A 15,645-nucleotide genomic window follows, 5' to 3' on the forward strand; every position below is an offset into this window, starting at 1 on the left:
TCACGGCTCCATAACCCAAGCCGCATATCCACCAAACCCCCCTGTCCCCCCTGATCGCTCATCTCCCTCCCCTACCGCCGCCACCACCACCAACCCTCTCCCTCCACGGGTCAAAACTCAGCTCCGTTCCCACCCACCCAGATTCACTCTCCCCCCTCCTCGGGAAGACCGTCTCACTCAGCGAAACCGCCGACAGCTCCGACACGCCCGCGTCCGCCGGCTGCGGCTCCAGATACCGCTCATCGAGATGCGGTTGATCAACTCTCCGCTGAGTAACGGGATTCGGGGACGGTGCACGAGGGGTGGCGGACGTGATTTGTATCCCTAGCGGTTGGGAGAGGGGGGAGATGGCGGCGTCGTATAGGTCGAAGTAGTACCGTGCCGGACGTGGCGAGCTGCCTTGGCGCTCTGCCGAGGAGGGGAAGGTGCGCTGGGGACGGAGGGGGGAGGGTGCGGCTGAGGCATCTGAGAAGGGTTGAGTGACCTGCCGATTGGCGCCGAGACGGGCGAGTGGTGGCGGCGTGGGCTGTTGTGCTGGTCTTGCCTCTGGTGGTCGGAGCGAGGACATGCGGGTTGGTCTCTCCATGCGTTGCGGTGGGGTGGACTCAGCGGAGTCTTGCCGCAGAGGTGCCAGTCTCGTAACCGAGATGGGGTTTGTTCGCCGATGTCCGAATGAAAGACCCAATCCACGTGCCTGACTGTCCTGGTTGCCCATGACGCGCTGCCAGCGTGCCATACTGCTGCCTTCGACAGGCGCAGCGCCTGCGATTGAACTCTCCATCTCGCTGGCGCACATGATCTCTGATTCGGACTTGCCTTGAGCCTCCATCTCCCCGGCTTGGAGTGCTTTCCGAGCTGCCCACTCAGGGTGAACGGCTGGGCCACCGGGAGGAATGTTAGACTCAGACGCATTTGCGATGTCGGCACCGTTGCCTAGTGCTCCTAGGATACGATCTACTGGCAGGTTGTCGTTGAGGGTCAAGTTGTTCGTCGCCAGAGCCGCCAGCCTGGCCCGCTGCTCTCTTCCTGCGTGGTATTGCTGCGACGTGTGGAGATCTTGTTCTGTGTCCCTTGGAGACGGTTCTCCGGGTATAGTGGTGCCTCGCATGGCTTGGGCGTCCTCCGCGAAGTTGTCGTTCAGGGAGAAGTTCTGTAGCGGTCTAGGCGAATAAGCTCATGTTGTACCTGTAATCTGACAAGGTGGCTTACATCAAGCGTCCTGGCTCCCGTTGACCAGGCTGAACGCCATTGCGCCAGGTCCTTAGGGTCCTCGTCTTCTGCCTACGTCTGTCTTTCTGCCACCGGAATAGTATGATTATGGTGATCAGAGCGACCGCGCCAACGATGCAAAGACTTATAGCGATGATGCTGCCACGTGAGAGAGCCCGAGCCATAATAGATCTGAGTGAAAACTTCTGTCGAAGATGTGGGTGAGTGAGAAGAGACCGAGGAGAAGGGTTGAGAACGCAAGTAGACGTGCAGTCGGTGGACACGAGCCAACACTATCGAAGCCGCGCTCTAAGGACTGCTGGTAAACTTATGAGCGGCTCGTCGAGTGTATGTATTCACTATCTGTGCTAAGCCGAAGGTCGGTTGGCACAAGTGACCATGTGGTCATACAATGAGTGAAAGTCGGTACAAGATCTACTTGCCGTGAAGCCGGGTAGTCTTGCCACAGCGGACAAGGTGACCAGGACTTATGCAGTTCGTGACTGTGAAGAGTGCGTCTTTTGAGAGTGAAATCCGGGGCGCTTGACCATAGGCCAAATCACGGCGGACAAAATTCACGGAGGATGGTGTTTGGAAGGGGGCAAAGAATTTAGACGGAGGGCGGTGGCAGCATTTGCCTTCCAGACCCTGCCCTTGGAGCAACACCTGCACCTACACGCCCGTACGTTAGGCGAAGGGAGATTGATTATGACAATCGCAGAGCGCAACGTGGCCCCGCTCTTTGCTCCATCAATGCCGGTGTAATCTATCTACAGCACACCCAGAACGCCTCGCTAAGTATGACTGAGAGTTGGGGCAAGAACAAAAAGCCATTTGCTGTGTTTCGAAAGAGACGAAGCTGCACACCGGGCCTTCAAGCTTGCTCAGTGCAGTAAGCGATATCACGTGATGACGAATAGGAGCAGACGAGGTCTCATTGCTCCTTCTTGCGGTCCTTGGAAGAACGACTGCGACTCTCCTCCTCATCACTGCTCTTCTCACCATTACTCTTCCCGCCACTGCTGCTCTCACCACTGCTATTCTGCTCCTCCTTCGGCTTCTTCCGCTGCCTTAGATCATCCATCGACACCGGCGGCTTCTGCTTGCGCTCCGAAGGATCTTGCGACCTCATCTTCTTGAGCTCCTCCTCCAGCGTGGCGGCCAACCTCTCCAAGATCCACTCGGCCTCGCTCTTGTTGCCCATTAGCGGACTGCGCGTGCCCAGCCAGCTCCACTCGTATGGCTGTCCGTCCTCATCCTCGCCGTGTGCTTTGGCGACATCTGGGCCCCCGTCTCCCTTACTTCTGTCTCGGTTGGGTTCGACAGGCGGTTTGCGGTGACGCTTTGGATCGGCCTCGTCTTGTCCAATGAGTTTTAGATAGTACGCCCATTCGTGGTAGGAATACTGTTTCGGTGGCGATGATTCGGCATCCTTCATGACGTTACGGAGCTCCTTGGCGAGCAGATAGTGGTAGAAATGTATGTCTCGCTCAATCGGATCACCTCGTTCGCCGGCTTCTTCGGCTTCGCGTAGCTCTTCGTCTTCGATATGACCTGTGACACGATCCATAGCAAAGTCCTCAGTCGCAGTCTTCTTGTTCTGCTCGTCCTTGCCTCCAGTGGCAGCGAATCCGGGCGGCGGCGGGTTCCCAGAAGCGTCCCCTTTGCTGAAGAGGTTCTTCACATCGATCTTTGCAGCCGTAGTCTTGACTGTCTCTCGAAAGCCAGCCTCGCCTGGTAACAGACCGGTGATTGATCCAGCCCAGATTGTAATATCTCGAAACCCGATAACGACGGTGTCAGCCATATTACTTATGAGCAGAGTGAGCGTCGGCACTGCACACAGTGACCAAAAGACAAAGAACGGCTTTCCAGAGTTGCTTTGCACTTGGAAATCGCCATAGCCAATCGTGAGAAGGGACGTGTAAGAGAAGTAGAGCGACACAAAGTAAGTCCATCCCTGTTTTCTTTCCGTGACTTGGAAGACAGCTGCGCCGATGAACCACAATCCGAGAGCGGCCATCGTCGAAAATGCGAGGGCGATCCACTTCCGCCTGGTTTCGGCGCTTTCTTGTACCATTCTCATGATGTTGAACTCTTGCTCCCGTCTCTCAACTTCCGAGAGCCCTTTTTGTTCGAACGAAAGCGTCTTGAAGCCAACTTTAATGGTACGTTTCTCGGAATCGATGTTGGAAAGCGCTTCCTCCCTCTTCTTCTCGGTCATCCTGGCCGTCAGCTTGTGCTTGCCTCTGTCCAGTATCAAAGAACGGATTGATCCAACCACCAGACCGAGCATCACAATGCCACCGATTGCGTACGGAAAGAGTAGGGACCTCCCAAGATGCGTCATAGGATGGTTGTCAGTGCCGATGCCAACCGTCAGCAGTGTGAAGTTCGCCCAGTACACGGAGTCCAGAAATTTCCAGTTCTCAACCTTACAGTACACCAACGCGCCCAGCAGCAGGTATGTGATGAAGCCGATGGTCTGTAACATGAGCGTTCTCTGGCTCATGGTCAATCTAAACTCTTTCTCGTAGTGCCCTCTATGTGCGCCAACCACCGTGATGACCATTCCACAAGCTATGATGCAGTATAAAGCAGCCGCTATGATTGCATAGTAGTATGCCTGTGTCAGGACGTGCTCGGACCGAGGCTCTATCCGGAAGACAGGTGTATTGGCGACTGATACGAGAGCTATAAGTAGGAGGGATGACACCAGCCATCCGACAATGGTGATAGGCTGTGCGATGGCGAAGGGTATCCGACGGGCCATGTTGAGTAGGAGAGCCGCATTTGCTACGAGGGCGCATATGAGAGAGATTGAGTTGACCGCAATGAGGCTGGTAGTAGAACATCGTCAGCTCCGCCGGTCTGCGCAGCATGTGTGTAGGAGGCGAGCCCTGAGTCCTCGCTAATACAGCGAGCTCTTCTCCACGGCGACGCGTGCGGAACGGCGTATATACTTACAACGACGGGTCATCAACGGGTGTCGAGTCCACATTCTCAGCACCCCCGATGGGGACATGGTCTCTCCAATTCTCCACCAAGGCGCATATGCTGAAGCCGTTAGCTATAGGCCCAAAGGTACCAGCAAACAGTGGTATAGCTGTCGACGCGAGCCACCATCGACTGTAAGGCTGTCAGCTCGTGCTTAAGCCAGATGGCATTTCAGACGAGGCGAACCTTGGATCGAGGAAGTCCTGCTCCTCTTTCTCCTCCTGCTTCTGCTGATGCTCGTATGGGTTGTCTTCAACATCCTGGGCGGCGTCTCCAACTGCTTCGGTCGGTGCGGGCTCAGTCATGCTGGCGGCCGTGTGTTGTGTGCTGTTGTACAGCACGACGCATGCAAGTTCTTGCGCAACATGTTACATGACCACCAAGATAGCAGGTAGACGGACGCACTAAGGAAACCTGCGCCGGGTTGTTGCAGATGCGACAAGTGCACAGCCAAGATGACGATGTGGCAGCGCTCATGACCAAGGATTCCCCAAGCGCCGCCGCCGCAAGCGAGGCCGCTTGGCTTCGACTTTGTGCCAACTTCAATCATGCCTCATGCCCGCCTGTAGCTCTAAAGCATCACTGAAACGCTTGCACTAGTTTCAATTGCTACGGTGAAATGATTCTGAGCGTTATGTAGTCTACCACTGCGGTTCAAGATTCCTGTCGAGGCGCCCTCGGGTTAAGCAGCCCGCGAACGAAAGCTCAGGGGTTACTCGGTTTTATGTCACTTGTTGCTTGCTAGGCGTCGCCAACAGTCTTGCTTGCCCTCATGTTGAGCGCATTTATTGCGGGCAAGTATACATGTAAGTGGTCTCCTGTGAGAGCGCTGACCGGACCGTATACTCGCGGTCCAACCTCGAATCCACTGCTTCACCATAGTCCGAATGGATTCGTTTCTTATACATTACAGAGCTTCATAGCCTTCCGCCGTGCTAATGTGCGTGCTTCAATTCCCGGCTCGGGAATGATGTGCTGAGCCGAACGAGCCCTGAGATTGGAGTCTCCGAAGTTACTCTATCCCCTTTGTCGCGGACGGATACTTGAATGATACAGAATCGACGATCGTTGGTGTCAACCAGGGGAAGTCTGGTATGTGCCTCAAGACCGACCCATCCGGCATGACTTTCTCCAGAGAAGCCCTGTCCATCTCATGAAATCGGCCTTCCCCTTCCGAGCGAGTCTTTTCCAGGTGCTCAACAGTCCTTCCAGCGCGGATGATAAAGTGCGCGTTTTACTCTCCGCAGTAAGCGTACAGCCTGCCAGCAAGCTGTGATGTCGACACACCTAATCTCTAAGAGGTCGATGCTGGATCGAACGGCTCAGACAACGGTAGCCCTCGCTGAGGATTCTGCCGCCGAGCCATAGGGTCCATCTCATTGTCTTCACGTTCTGCAAGAACCGGATGTTCTGCTGACTGCTTTGTCGCCTTTCCATCCAGGAATATGAAAAACTTGAACTCTCACCCGTGTGGTACTCCCTGACTTCCGGAGCGTCCTGAGTGTCAAGTGTTCTTCGTTCAAAACCGTTGCAGAATACTCAGGCGCAACGGTTTTTAGTTCTGGCTCTGATCTCCTGTGCTGCTGGTTCCTTACCTTCCCAAGATTTCGAGCAGCCGCCGCTCCTGTTTTACTTTCGGAAGATATTCGTGTCTGACCTCGGAGTTCATTGATCAGGGAAGAAAGTAGTGAAGCTAAGGCGCGTTAACTCTTCTGTCACGCTGAAGCAGAGCGTGCTGCCTGTGGAAAAAGAGTGGTGCTGCTGGGTCTTTGGCGCTTCGAGACGCGATACAGATACATTGCTTCGGAAGGCTGGGAGTTCTGGCGCGGGAGGGTGGTTCAAGCCAAGGCGTTGTGGCCCAAGTCCCGTTGCTGGGGAGATTCGTAGTGGCAATGCGATGTCTTGCGGGTCAGGGACGATAGGGTACTGCGGGCGTAGGGTGTCCAGAGAGCCTTAGGGAGTGTAAGTAGACGCTTAGGTGCTTTCATAGCTTCCAACAATTTCATGAAGAATGTCATCCCAAGGCCAGCTGCGCGCCTTGTAGCCCTGCAAGAGCGTGTAAGGCGTGACGCAAGGGGGCGAGCTGATTCGCTTAGTCAGGGAGAGGGAGGCCTTGCAGTCACCCACACTGCCCGTCGCCTACATCTACTTCGTTTCAGTCTCCTCCCAACTCAACTACCGCCTCAACATTTTGGAGCTGACATTCGAATCACTTCTTGCATCCGGGGAATCTCGGACTCGGGTTTGTGTGTCCATTGACCATGTGCCCCTGCGGCGGTTCCCTTCGTGGTGAGTTACCTTGTCAGATCTTCAGTCATTCCACCCGACAAGCCGCCCCCTTCATCGACAACAATTACTGTCGCTCAGGAGCATTTTGATATCGAGATGAGCTTCATGAATACGCGTCAATGTCCATGATGAACGCGTGTCACCCTTCTCCTGATCTAACGAGTCGCCGCCGAGCCAGCATCGTTCGCGAGGTATCGTCCAGTCTCAATCCGCTTTCTTCGTCGGCAGTGGTGATGGTCCGCACACACTGACTCTTGCCACAGGCCCGCCGTGTGGAATCACGGCGCTGAGGTTCTTCCAGCGTAAGGTCAGTTCAAGCCATCATTCCTTTCCAGATGAGCCCGTCTACCTCATGTATTGTCACCGCTCTCTTAGATCTCAGCAGCGCGGTTGGTCGTCAACTTCGCGCATGCCACTGACTTCCTCTCTGAATAGCACCCTCCTTCAAACCCAAGATCTTTTGCAGTCGAGCGTCCACCGACCTGGCATCGCGAGGCCATGGCTTCTAGTTAGCCCACAACGAGCGTTGTAAAGCAGCCATTCGCTTTCGAACCGTACTGACTCGGACATCGGCGCAGCGCAGCACCCTGGCGTCGTCGTCAGCATTGGGCGAACGATCTCCCTCTCGACTCTTCCACCAGCACACAATGTGGTGGAGAGTCAGAACCAGCCGCTGCACCAAGGTAATCGTCTTCGAGGGGGATCTTTGTCGATATGGCAGCTATGCACACTTGTGCCAACTCTTCATGGCAGTGCTGTCTTTGCCATCCCCGTCTACTTCCTCTGCGCAGCCCCGGGGGCCGTCGGCGCCGTATCAGACTGCTCTCTGGGGCTGACAACGAATATGCGAACCTGATTTCGGCAAGCCAAACTTCGACGGCGTCGGCATCCTCCATATCCTCTTCGCCGTGTTGTGGGCCATCGTTGAGCACCTCGGTCTCTGATTGCTCTGGCGGATCCATCACCGGTCGGCCACTCGCATTCATAGCTTCAACCTCACGGCAGCGGCCGTGCTCGCCCTCCACGTCTACTTCCTTTGCATCACGACTGCTTAACCGGACAATGGACTGTTCGTGTGCGGAAGCGAGGTGAGTTTTTTGTCCCAGTGGATCTACCCGTGCGGTCGGCTGCAACCCGTTCTATCAATAGCTGGTGATTCTGATTGCCGGCTCTGAGTGACTCTGGCTGGCTACACAGATCGGACAGCTCGCTGACCATGTATGCTTACTGGCTTCTTGTGCCGTTTGAGTTCTGTTGAAGCTGAGCGCGCTGTGAAACAACAGCTGATGGTTATTCACAGACAAGATCTTCTCGAAGTGGCTGTACTCAATCGACGGTTGTTGCACTATCCGCTGCAACTGGGCCGACCAGACGGGCCAGCTTTCGGTGTCTCATCAACAGGCCGTGGCACAAATGGGCATGTCTCCAGCGACACCATTCGGACACCACCACTTCCCGACCAACGGCGTCCAGAGCTACGAGATGATTGTGCAGCAGAAGCCAGAGTGGCAGATAAACTTGGCCATGCGCATCTGGTTCACATTCGGAGATTTGGACGGCGGCTGCCCTCGTGACCATCCAATTGCCCCCACTGAGTTTCCCAAAAGCGGAAACAATCTCTATACAGAGAGCTTAAGCCGCCAGGTGGCCGCCCTTCAGTGGAGCATGCGGGTCCTGGACCCGGCTTCTCCCTCGGCCATGGTGCGACAGGAAAAGGCCTCGTTCATCCGACCGCAGGTAAGCTTTTCTTGCTCATCTTGACTTTCTCCCTCACACCCTCTACGACACCCTTGCTAACTGCAATGATCAACTCAAAGCGCAGCGGCCGTCTTTCAAGGCCTGTATCAACATTGTGAAGCGCGTCCTGATCCAAGGCGAACTGTATTTCGCCTTTGACACCATCAGCTCGGCACAGGAAGCTGCGGACGACGTAGCGCTCATTCGCGGCGGAGAGTGGCTCATCGAGTTCATCACCCTAGGGGACTTCTCCTTGGTGTCCCTCAGCCGCCCTGAGTGCATCGACGAGCTCGAGGGCCAGGTGATTTGTCTTGGCCCACGGCCCGTTCGCAGTGGAGAACTGATCTCAAGATTACCCAGACCTTCCGGCCCAGGTGATGAACTCGTTGGCTCTGTCAGTGTAGCGCGCGTGCCGAGTGCATCCCTCTGGGGTTCCTTCCTCTCATGTCTCAACCGCCCTCGGTGCTTGAACTCGAAGGGCAAGTCATTCTCTGGGCTCACGGCCCGTTCGATGTGGTGCAAAATCAGTTCCTCGGTATCCAGCAGATGCTGTATGACCGCGCTGCATCATACGGTAAGGTTCTGGGCCGTATCTCTCTTGCAAGCGACATCCCCAACCACTGGCAACAAGAGGCATTTCAATCGGTGAATGTCTGGTTCGATGGAAGCCGGCGGAGAAGATGTCCACCGGCGGGTTGGGATGCTAAACCGTACTGAGCAGCTTCGGATTCTCCGAAGACAGGTATGTAGCTTCCGACCCGTGGGATCACACGCCTTAGCATGGTGTTGAGCCGGGGATTTGCGAAGATCTTGCATAGCCGGCGTGGTGGTTGGACCGGTAAGAACCTCCCCTTTTGTTCTCTAAGCCGCTATTGAACACGCTGACAGGAACAGAAGGCCCTTACAAGCACCATCATTCGTCCCGTGCGAAACCGTCCTCGAGCCCCTTCGCACCGACTCTCCTCTGCGTCGACACCGTCGCCGCAGCCTGCTGCCTATGGCAACAATGACTACGGTGGATACAAGAGCTAGGATTCGTCTGTCCCGCCTTCTCACTTATTGTACAAGAACCCTTGGGGTTTTGACGTTGGCCGGCATGAATGTGCTAGCTCAGCAACTTCACGTATACGATCAGCAATCCGTGCACTTGGCTGCCATGATGGTCGGGTGCTGGATTGTTGAAAGAGAAAAGAGCAGGCTTCCCAGGGCCCCCGCCGACGTCTCCGCTTTCAGTTACGTTGCCGTGAAGAATCCACATCCAAGTATCGAGGAACATAGTTCCGTCTTTTACCCTGCTCGTTCGGGTTCGTCGAGTACAAGGACGCCCTGGGCGTGCCCTGAAATCACCGAAATTAAGCTCATGAATGGCTTCGGCTTCGTCGAGCACAAGCGTGCGGGAACGGTTCGTAGCACGAATCCCCTCTCGGTCTGGCTCCATCTCATCTAGACTTCATAGCAGCCCCTACTCAGCTCAGACCAACGCGTCCTACACCGACTTCTCTCCTACTACCAATGCCACGGCATTCTCTCCGGAGATGGTTCGTGGTGCGGCAGGCGTGCTATTAGGGACAGCCACAGTTCGCCGTAGCAAACATTCCCCATAGCCTCATTTCCGGAAAGGCGATGAACTCTTCCGCCTCATCCACTCCGCTTCTCCTCTTCACCACACCACCACCACACCACAGACACCAGTCCTCTCCGGAGTCAGTCCACATGTCCTTCCCGTCGCGCAGCAGGATTGTGTCGTTACTGTGCTCCTGTCTTTGAGACTCGCCGAGGAGCCTCACTTCTGGATAGGACGTAGAAGCCAGTGTTCCTTTCTTCGCGACCAGCCTCGCTTCGCGACAGCCTCATCGCTCTCAAGACATCCCCAGGTTCTTTCACCAAGATGGCTACAGAGGTATCCTCCACCCGGCTCTACCTGGATTCCTTCTTTCGCGAGGGTGAAGACCAGGGCTCGGGCTGGCTTCGGGGACCCACAGGACACGAAGACTGTTCTTGCTCGTCCCGTACAGATACAGCGTTATTCATCAAGCAAAACTCTTGAAGTACCTTCGCATGGCGGCGAAGAGACACCTTGCGACGCAACAGCTCCCCAGACCTGCCAGGCCGGCGATCTGGGTGGGAAACATGGCAACATCACCAGCGGCTCCTTCCACGCCGCCTACACGGACCTGTACGTCTCGCTCGTGCCGGGCCTGGGCTCCTTCTTCGGCAATCGCAGCGCCGTCGTGCACTCTGCGAAGAAGATGTGCAAGAAATACTCGAGACCGCTTTTGTTCTCAGCAAACCCCCTCTTCCTTTCTTTCTTCAGTCCCTGAGACGTTGTCTTCCCGATGACCATGTTCGCCCTCGCCGATCGATATCTGACAGATGAGAGCACTTCAGATGCCGACTGGACCTGTAGACAAGAGCCTAGTGAATGCCGTGCGAGAGTTCCTGAAGGACGTTGATCGGATCTATGATCCAGCGCACCACGACGACGAAGGCATCGTAGCAGAAATCGACGAGATGGGGCAGACCATAGGCCGGGACGAGATGGTCGACCTTGTGCTCAGCGAGGCATACTATGGCTGGTCGTTGGCTTTCTGCCAACAGATGAAGAAGAGGATGCTTGAAGACCGCCCTGTCGGCCAGTCGACGCCGGCGTGGACATCGACCCAAACCATCGCTCCTGGAAGATGTCTTTACAGACCTGCTGAATCCTGCGGTCCTGTCTACCGCATTCACCAGTTTGATGTCTCCGGATGTTGAGTTGCCTTTGCCTTTCTTGAACATCCAGCTCCTTCGGCTTCAAGCCCTTGTGCGCGCAAGTGGCGCATCTGAAGCCGTTTCGTTGTAGAGCTAGAACAGACTGTGTACAATTGCGGCGACCGGTGGAACAGGATGTTTGACCTGCAGAGACATCCAGTTCTCATCAACAACCTGCCTTCTGCCCCACGAGAGGGAGGCTCACGGCATGCATGGCCATGGATCCAAGCCACACCTCTGTATCTATCCCGAGTATGAGTGGGCATAGTCAACCGGCTTTGGTTGCACCCTCCAGGGCACAGAGACCAATGGGTCAGCGAAGAAGCACCAATCTCCGAACGGCGTAACTACGCCAGCCGGTTGAGTCCCGAGCCAAGGTCTAGTTCGCTGAGATTCCAACCTCGGAATCCTCCCCTCGAAGTCCTCTCTGGAGATCACTCGGACTGCTTTGAGTCTGACATACAGGCTTCCTACACAGCCGTACGAATCGCTCGCTAGATGTGACAATCATTGATTGGTCTAATTGGCAACCTGCGAGGGTGATGGACACCTTGGTCTCACCACGCATTCAGGCAGTTCCCGGCAAAGGCTTCTCCAGGCGATATAACCTTGTCGACCACATGAAACCGTTCAGGACTACGATGACTCGACAGCCGGCGATGGTGAGCTGTCAGGTGGCATTGTTCTGTGCTTGGAGGAGCCCACCCAAGCGCAATAGCCGTACCCGGAAGCTGCGATCACTCTTTCAAGATGATCAAGCCGGACGCTACGCTCATCCTTTGGAATTGCAGGAGGTGGAATCGGGATCTCGGAGGTTGGCGAGTATCCCGAGCGTCTAGTCCTGAGCGTCTGGTCCTGTTCGCAGAAATGGTGTAGAATTTGGACTTTGAAGCGGTGGATTAGTAGTTATTCAAGTGCCCACTGTTGTGATGGTTGGTGGAAGGGGGCCGCAGGGGTGGACATGGGATTGGCACGCTCATTCTTGAAGGGGAGGCCCTGACGGCTGGAGGTTTATCGTGTTTGCTCTGTACGGTGCTCTTGTATGGTGCTGTTAGATAGTCTCTTCAAGCAAAAACCATATGCCCTTCTAGCCGCGGCCTTCCGCGAGCACATCGACTTTTGCGACCCCGGCTGGCTCCTCTCAGACAACGCCGCTGGCCAGCGAACCCAACTAGCTTGCTCCATACGAGGCCCGCTCAGGGGGTGTGCACGATCACGTGACAACATGGATCTCGAACAGGAATTTCGAGAACCCCTGAGCTCAGAGAAGTGACAGCAAGCGATGGCCGCATCTTATATACATCGAGTGACCGGCGGCTTCAAAGCTGTACGTCGTCACTCAGTTGATCGCGATACTTGCGGAGATGCGTAATCCAGGACGTTGCCTGGTGAAGCTCGAACGGTCCAGGAGTTTGTAGCTGGCTCTGAACTGAGTATCGACGCCGTCTCTGGGACCATTTAAACCCTTCGAGCTTTTTCGACGCTGTATTGCCTGGAGGCGCGTCGTACGGACCTAATGAGACGGCGATTACTGGAGATGCAATTAATCGGTCCGGCTTCGGGCCTCCAGCACACTCATGTCCAATTCGCTCATCTCTCTGGCGTGCACGTCTCCAGACCGGCGGCAGAAAGACTCAAACTCATCGCCCCTAATGTTTGCGGCCTTCAAAATCGGACATGTCGCCGGACGGTGCGAAGGAGAAGAAGGCGGCTCTGCGGCAAAGGGGTTGAAGATGTTGGACGTTCTCTTCCGCGGCGTGCTCAATTTTCGGGTATTGCCTTTGTGAGCATGGAACACTGAGCGCTTTCTCGGGTATGACCTCAGCTGGCTTGATATGAAGGGTTTTTCTTGGATTCTATATAAAGAGCGTCCCCATGCAGCAGGGCGTGTGCGGACACTCTTACTTTTCTGTGATGAAGCGAGTGGCAAAACGCTCCAGGCCGTGCCGTCGTGTAGTCCTTTCATATTGTTGAATGAGGACTTGTCTGAGTCTGTTCCTTCCTCCAAAGTGTGGTGACCTCGTCTTTATGTGTTTCTTTTGTGCCGTGTCCGGCATCTGTGTCTTCGGAGGCGGAGTGTTCATTGAGATGGTAACCACCCTTGGGAGATCTTGACTGCTACGAAGCGGCACTCCTGCGGTCCGGTCCGAAGCAGATTCCTGTTCTCAATTCAGTCAGATGGGGCGTTGCTCAGCTCCCTAATATGGTCATCTTGTCTCCGAGTCTCCGCCGTCATCGAAGTCAAGCGGAAACAGGCGAAAGCCCTGGCAATGCTGCCGAAGCTCCACCCTTCCGGTGGCGTTCCAATCATGGAAGGCTTGTGGCCTCATCTGGGCGCGACCGGATCAGTATCTGCTAATCGTCTCGCCACGATTTCAACCCAAGTCGTGGCTCTGTGCCCTGTCGCCAGCTATGGAAACCATCTGTCGAATCAACAGACGGTGGCGCGGTCGCAAATCAGTCGTACTCAGCCCCCAGTGTGAGAGGCATCAGAATAGCTTCGACACCTCCGGAGGCTACGCGCCCCTGATGGCATATGCTTTGTGAGACAAGCTATGGTTGCTGGTCGAGCCCTGCTTCGTGGCTCGAATTTTTCGGTCGCTAGCCAAACTGTGGCGGGAGCGAGATGGTGTCTCGACTTGGTAGCTGACACTTATCGCGGGCATCGAATCGCCTTACTGCCCTGCCGGAAATCCTGGAGGAAAGCATTCCGGCTTGTACAAGCCTGCCGCCGCCATCGAAAACCAGTGGAGACCCTCAAGGCGCTGTGCACGGGTTATCGCCGATAACGACCCTGGCTTTTTTGACATCTCCAACCAAACGATTGGTGTGGCATCCGTACGCAGTTCTCCGCCATCCAAAAAAGTGTAGCGTGGCATCTGTAGCGCGGTGGTGACATGAAACGGTCGGCTGCGCTTGTGGGACCGGTTCGGGCTGTACCATGGATCTCCTTCTAGCGGAACCCTGCCAGAGTATTGTTTGTTCCAACGTCCCCCTTCCCCAGTGTATGTGCCGCCCTTGTGCTGTCGTCCTAGGCTGTGCTGTGTGCTCAAAAGCCAACGGTGGAGGAGGGTTTGGAGAGGCGGAAACGGCTCGGAGAAGGTATCCTGACTGAAAGCTCCCTTCGTCAATCTGGCAGCTCTCAAGCAACTTGTGCTGGCAACCCTGGTTCTTATCGAAAGACAAGTGCTGTGGGCTTCCAGAGACGGAAAAGCTGCGTGGAGCCGTGCTGAAGCTGCAAGTTGCCGGCGCATTTCATCGACATCGCCTTTCTCCTGGTCGCCGAGTTTGAACTGACGTGCTGTGTCTTGCAACTGTCGCTGGCAAATTGCTGAGATCTGCTACGACGGGCGCAGAGTATTCGTGGTTGTTGTCGTGCTGGCGCACCGGGACTTCTGCCGCTGTTGAGGGTTTGCTATGAATGGAAGGGCCAGAGCTGTACTGTGAGGACGGTTGGACGACCACTGGAGACGTGCTGAGAGCAAACAACCGTGCCGCGGATGAGACTACAAAATGCCAGGAGGATGCAATGGAGCTCAAACCATGCTCTGAAAGCCGTGATGAATGGTTTTGGGTAAAGATGCGGACCACAGCACGCATTGCTCTTGATGAAGAGCGCAAATAAAATTGTCTTGTGATGAATTCTCGAACAGAGATCAGAGCCATGGTAGCCATGATAGGCATCCAACTCGATTCTATCTCAAAGATACATCTTATCACTCTCCCGGCCTCGAGTTCGCCAAGAGAATCAGACTCTGCCGGCTTCGTAGTCAGTTCAGCCTCCACAGTCATCGGCCCAACTCCGTTTCTCGTCACTGCTCCACGCACACCCCGAGTCTTGGTCTGTATGGTTGTCTTCCTTCATGTCGGTCATAAAGCCTACATGTCACTCCGCGGAAGGGTGCTTGCAACTGAGGGAATCGGAATACTGGTCGAGGGTGATTACCATCTTTCGGGTGTGCGTCTTACGAGGAGATGTCAAAGCATTTCCACGCCGCAAGGCTTCTTGCCAATCAATCTCCAATGAATGTAGATGGCAGACTTGTCGATACGCGCTCCAGACAGGCGTGTGGCTTCGAATACCATGGTTAAGGGGTGGCCGTTAACGTTGCCTATCCCAATCACATAGATGCTGGACTCCGCTGGAGCTATGTGCGGAAAGGTGTCTCATCGTTGCAGTGAGCCATGTACTTGGTCCAGCTGAGCTCAAGACTCAGGTGTCAATATCGTCGCCGGCAAGAGGTATCATCGGATGCCCTGCAACCTCGTCGCGCGGACTTCCGGACTCTCTGTGTATCTTCTGCTCTCAGAGGCCGGTCTGCCCTTGGATAAGCTGGCGACTTCACTTCGGTATCCCTCTCCTGTAAGGGGTGAGGGTAGTTCACTGAAAGTGCAGCCCACATTGGTCAACACTTTCAATCCTTTTCCAAATCAATACCGCGGCTGCAACCTCCCAGCTTTGCATCTATCATAAGCTAATCTATCCCTCCTGCTCTGGCCCGTCTCGTGTCATCTACCAGCCCAGAAGACTTTGCAAAGCTGCCGCCGCGCTGAAGGACAGCGGGGCCGGCCTCATCGACCTGCTCTGAGTCTTGGCCTACACCGCCTATCCCTTACCGTCCCATCCCGTTTGTCAATAGGGCCGTGAAGGGACCGACGTCA

The 15,645-nt window shown here is 55.3% G+C and overlaps 6 protein-coding genes across 6 annotated transcripts; 4 read left to right on the plus strand and 2 right to left on the minus strand.

Annotated features, from left to right (window-relative positions):
* Window positions 1–58: 58 nt before the first annotated feature.
* W97_05692 (uncharacterized protein) lies at window positions 59–1,394 on the minus strand (the record flags this gene model as incomplete). The annotated part of the gene is made up of 2 exons (XM_007783426.1): window positions 59–1,160; window positions 1,210–1,394. The coding sequence occupies 2 exons, from the start codon at window positions 1,392–1,394 to the stop codon at window positions 59–61; spliced, it is 1,287 nt and encodes a 428-aa protein (XP_007781616.1).
* Window positions 1,395–2,143: 749 nt separating this feature from the next.
* W97_05693 (uncharacterized protein) lies at window positions 2,144–4,511 on the minus strand (the record flags this gene model as incomplete). Its single annotated transcript, XM_007783427.1, has 3 exons — window positions 2,144–4,049; window positions 4,177–4,338; window positions 4,393–4,511. The coding sequence occupies 3 exons, from the start codon at window positions 4,509–4,511 to the stop codon at window positions 2,144–2,146; spliced, it is 2,187 nt and encodes a 728-aa protein (XP_007781617.1).
* Window positions 4,512–7,908: 3,397 nt separating this feature from the next.
* Window positions 7,909–8,610, plus strand: W97_05694 (uncharacterized protein; the record flags this gene model as incomplete). Its single annotated transcript, XM_007783428.1, has 3 exons — window positions 7,909–8,232; window positions 8,318–8,533; window positions 8,593–8,610. 3 exons carry the CDS (start codon window positions 7,909–7,911, stop codon window positions 8,608–8,610), a joined length of 558 nt encoding a protein of 185 aa, XP_007781618.1.
* A 66-nt stretch (window positions 8,611–8,676) lies between these two features.
* On the plus strand, window positions 8,677–9,242 carry W97_05695 (uncharacterized protein; the record flags this gene model as incomplete). The annotated part of the gene is made up of 2 exons (XM_007783429.1): window positions 8,677–8,806; window positions 9,127–9,242. The coding sequence occupies 2 exons, from the start codon at window positions 8,677–8,679 to the stop codon at window positions 9,240–9,242; spliced, it is 246 nt and encodes an 81-aa protein (XP_007781619.1).
* Window positions 9,243–9,596: 354 nt separating this feature from the next.
* On the plus strand, window positions 9,597–10,553 carry W97_05696 (uncharacterized protein; the record flags this gene model as incomplete). Its single annotated transcript, XM_007783430.1, has 2 exons — window positions 9,597–9,770; window positions 9,837–10,553. The coding sequence occupies 2 exons, from the start codon at window positions 9,597–9,599 to the stop codon at window positions 10,551–10,553; spliced, it is 891 nt and encodes a 296-aa protein (XP_007781620.1).
* Window positions 10,554–10,620: 67 nt separating this feature from the next.
* On the plus strand, window positions 10,621–10,986 carry W97_05697 (uncharacterized protein; the record flags this gene model as incomplete). Its single annotated transcript, XM_007783431.1, has 1 exon — window positions 10,621–10,986. One exon carries the CDS (start codon window positions 10,621–10,623, stop codon window positions 10,984–10,986), a length of 366 nt encoding a protein of 121 aa, XP_007781621.1.
* Between the last annotated feature and the right edge of the window lie 4,659 nt (window positions 10,987–15,645).

The sequence above is a fragment of the Coniosporium apollinis genome (assembly GCF_000281105.1).
Source record: "Coniosporium apollinis CBS 100218 chromosome Unknown supercont1.26, whole genome shotgun sequence".
NCBI lineage: Eukaryota > Fungi > Ascomycota > Dothideomycetes > Coniosporium > Coniosporium apollinis.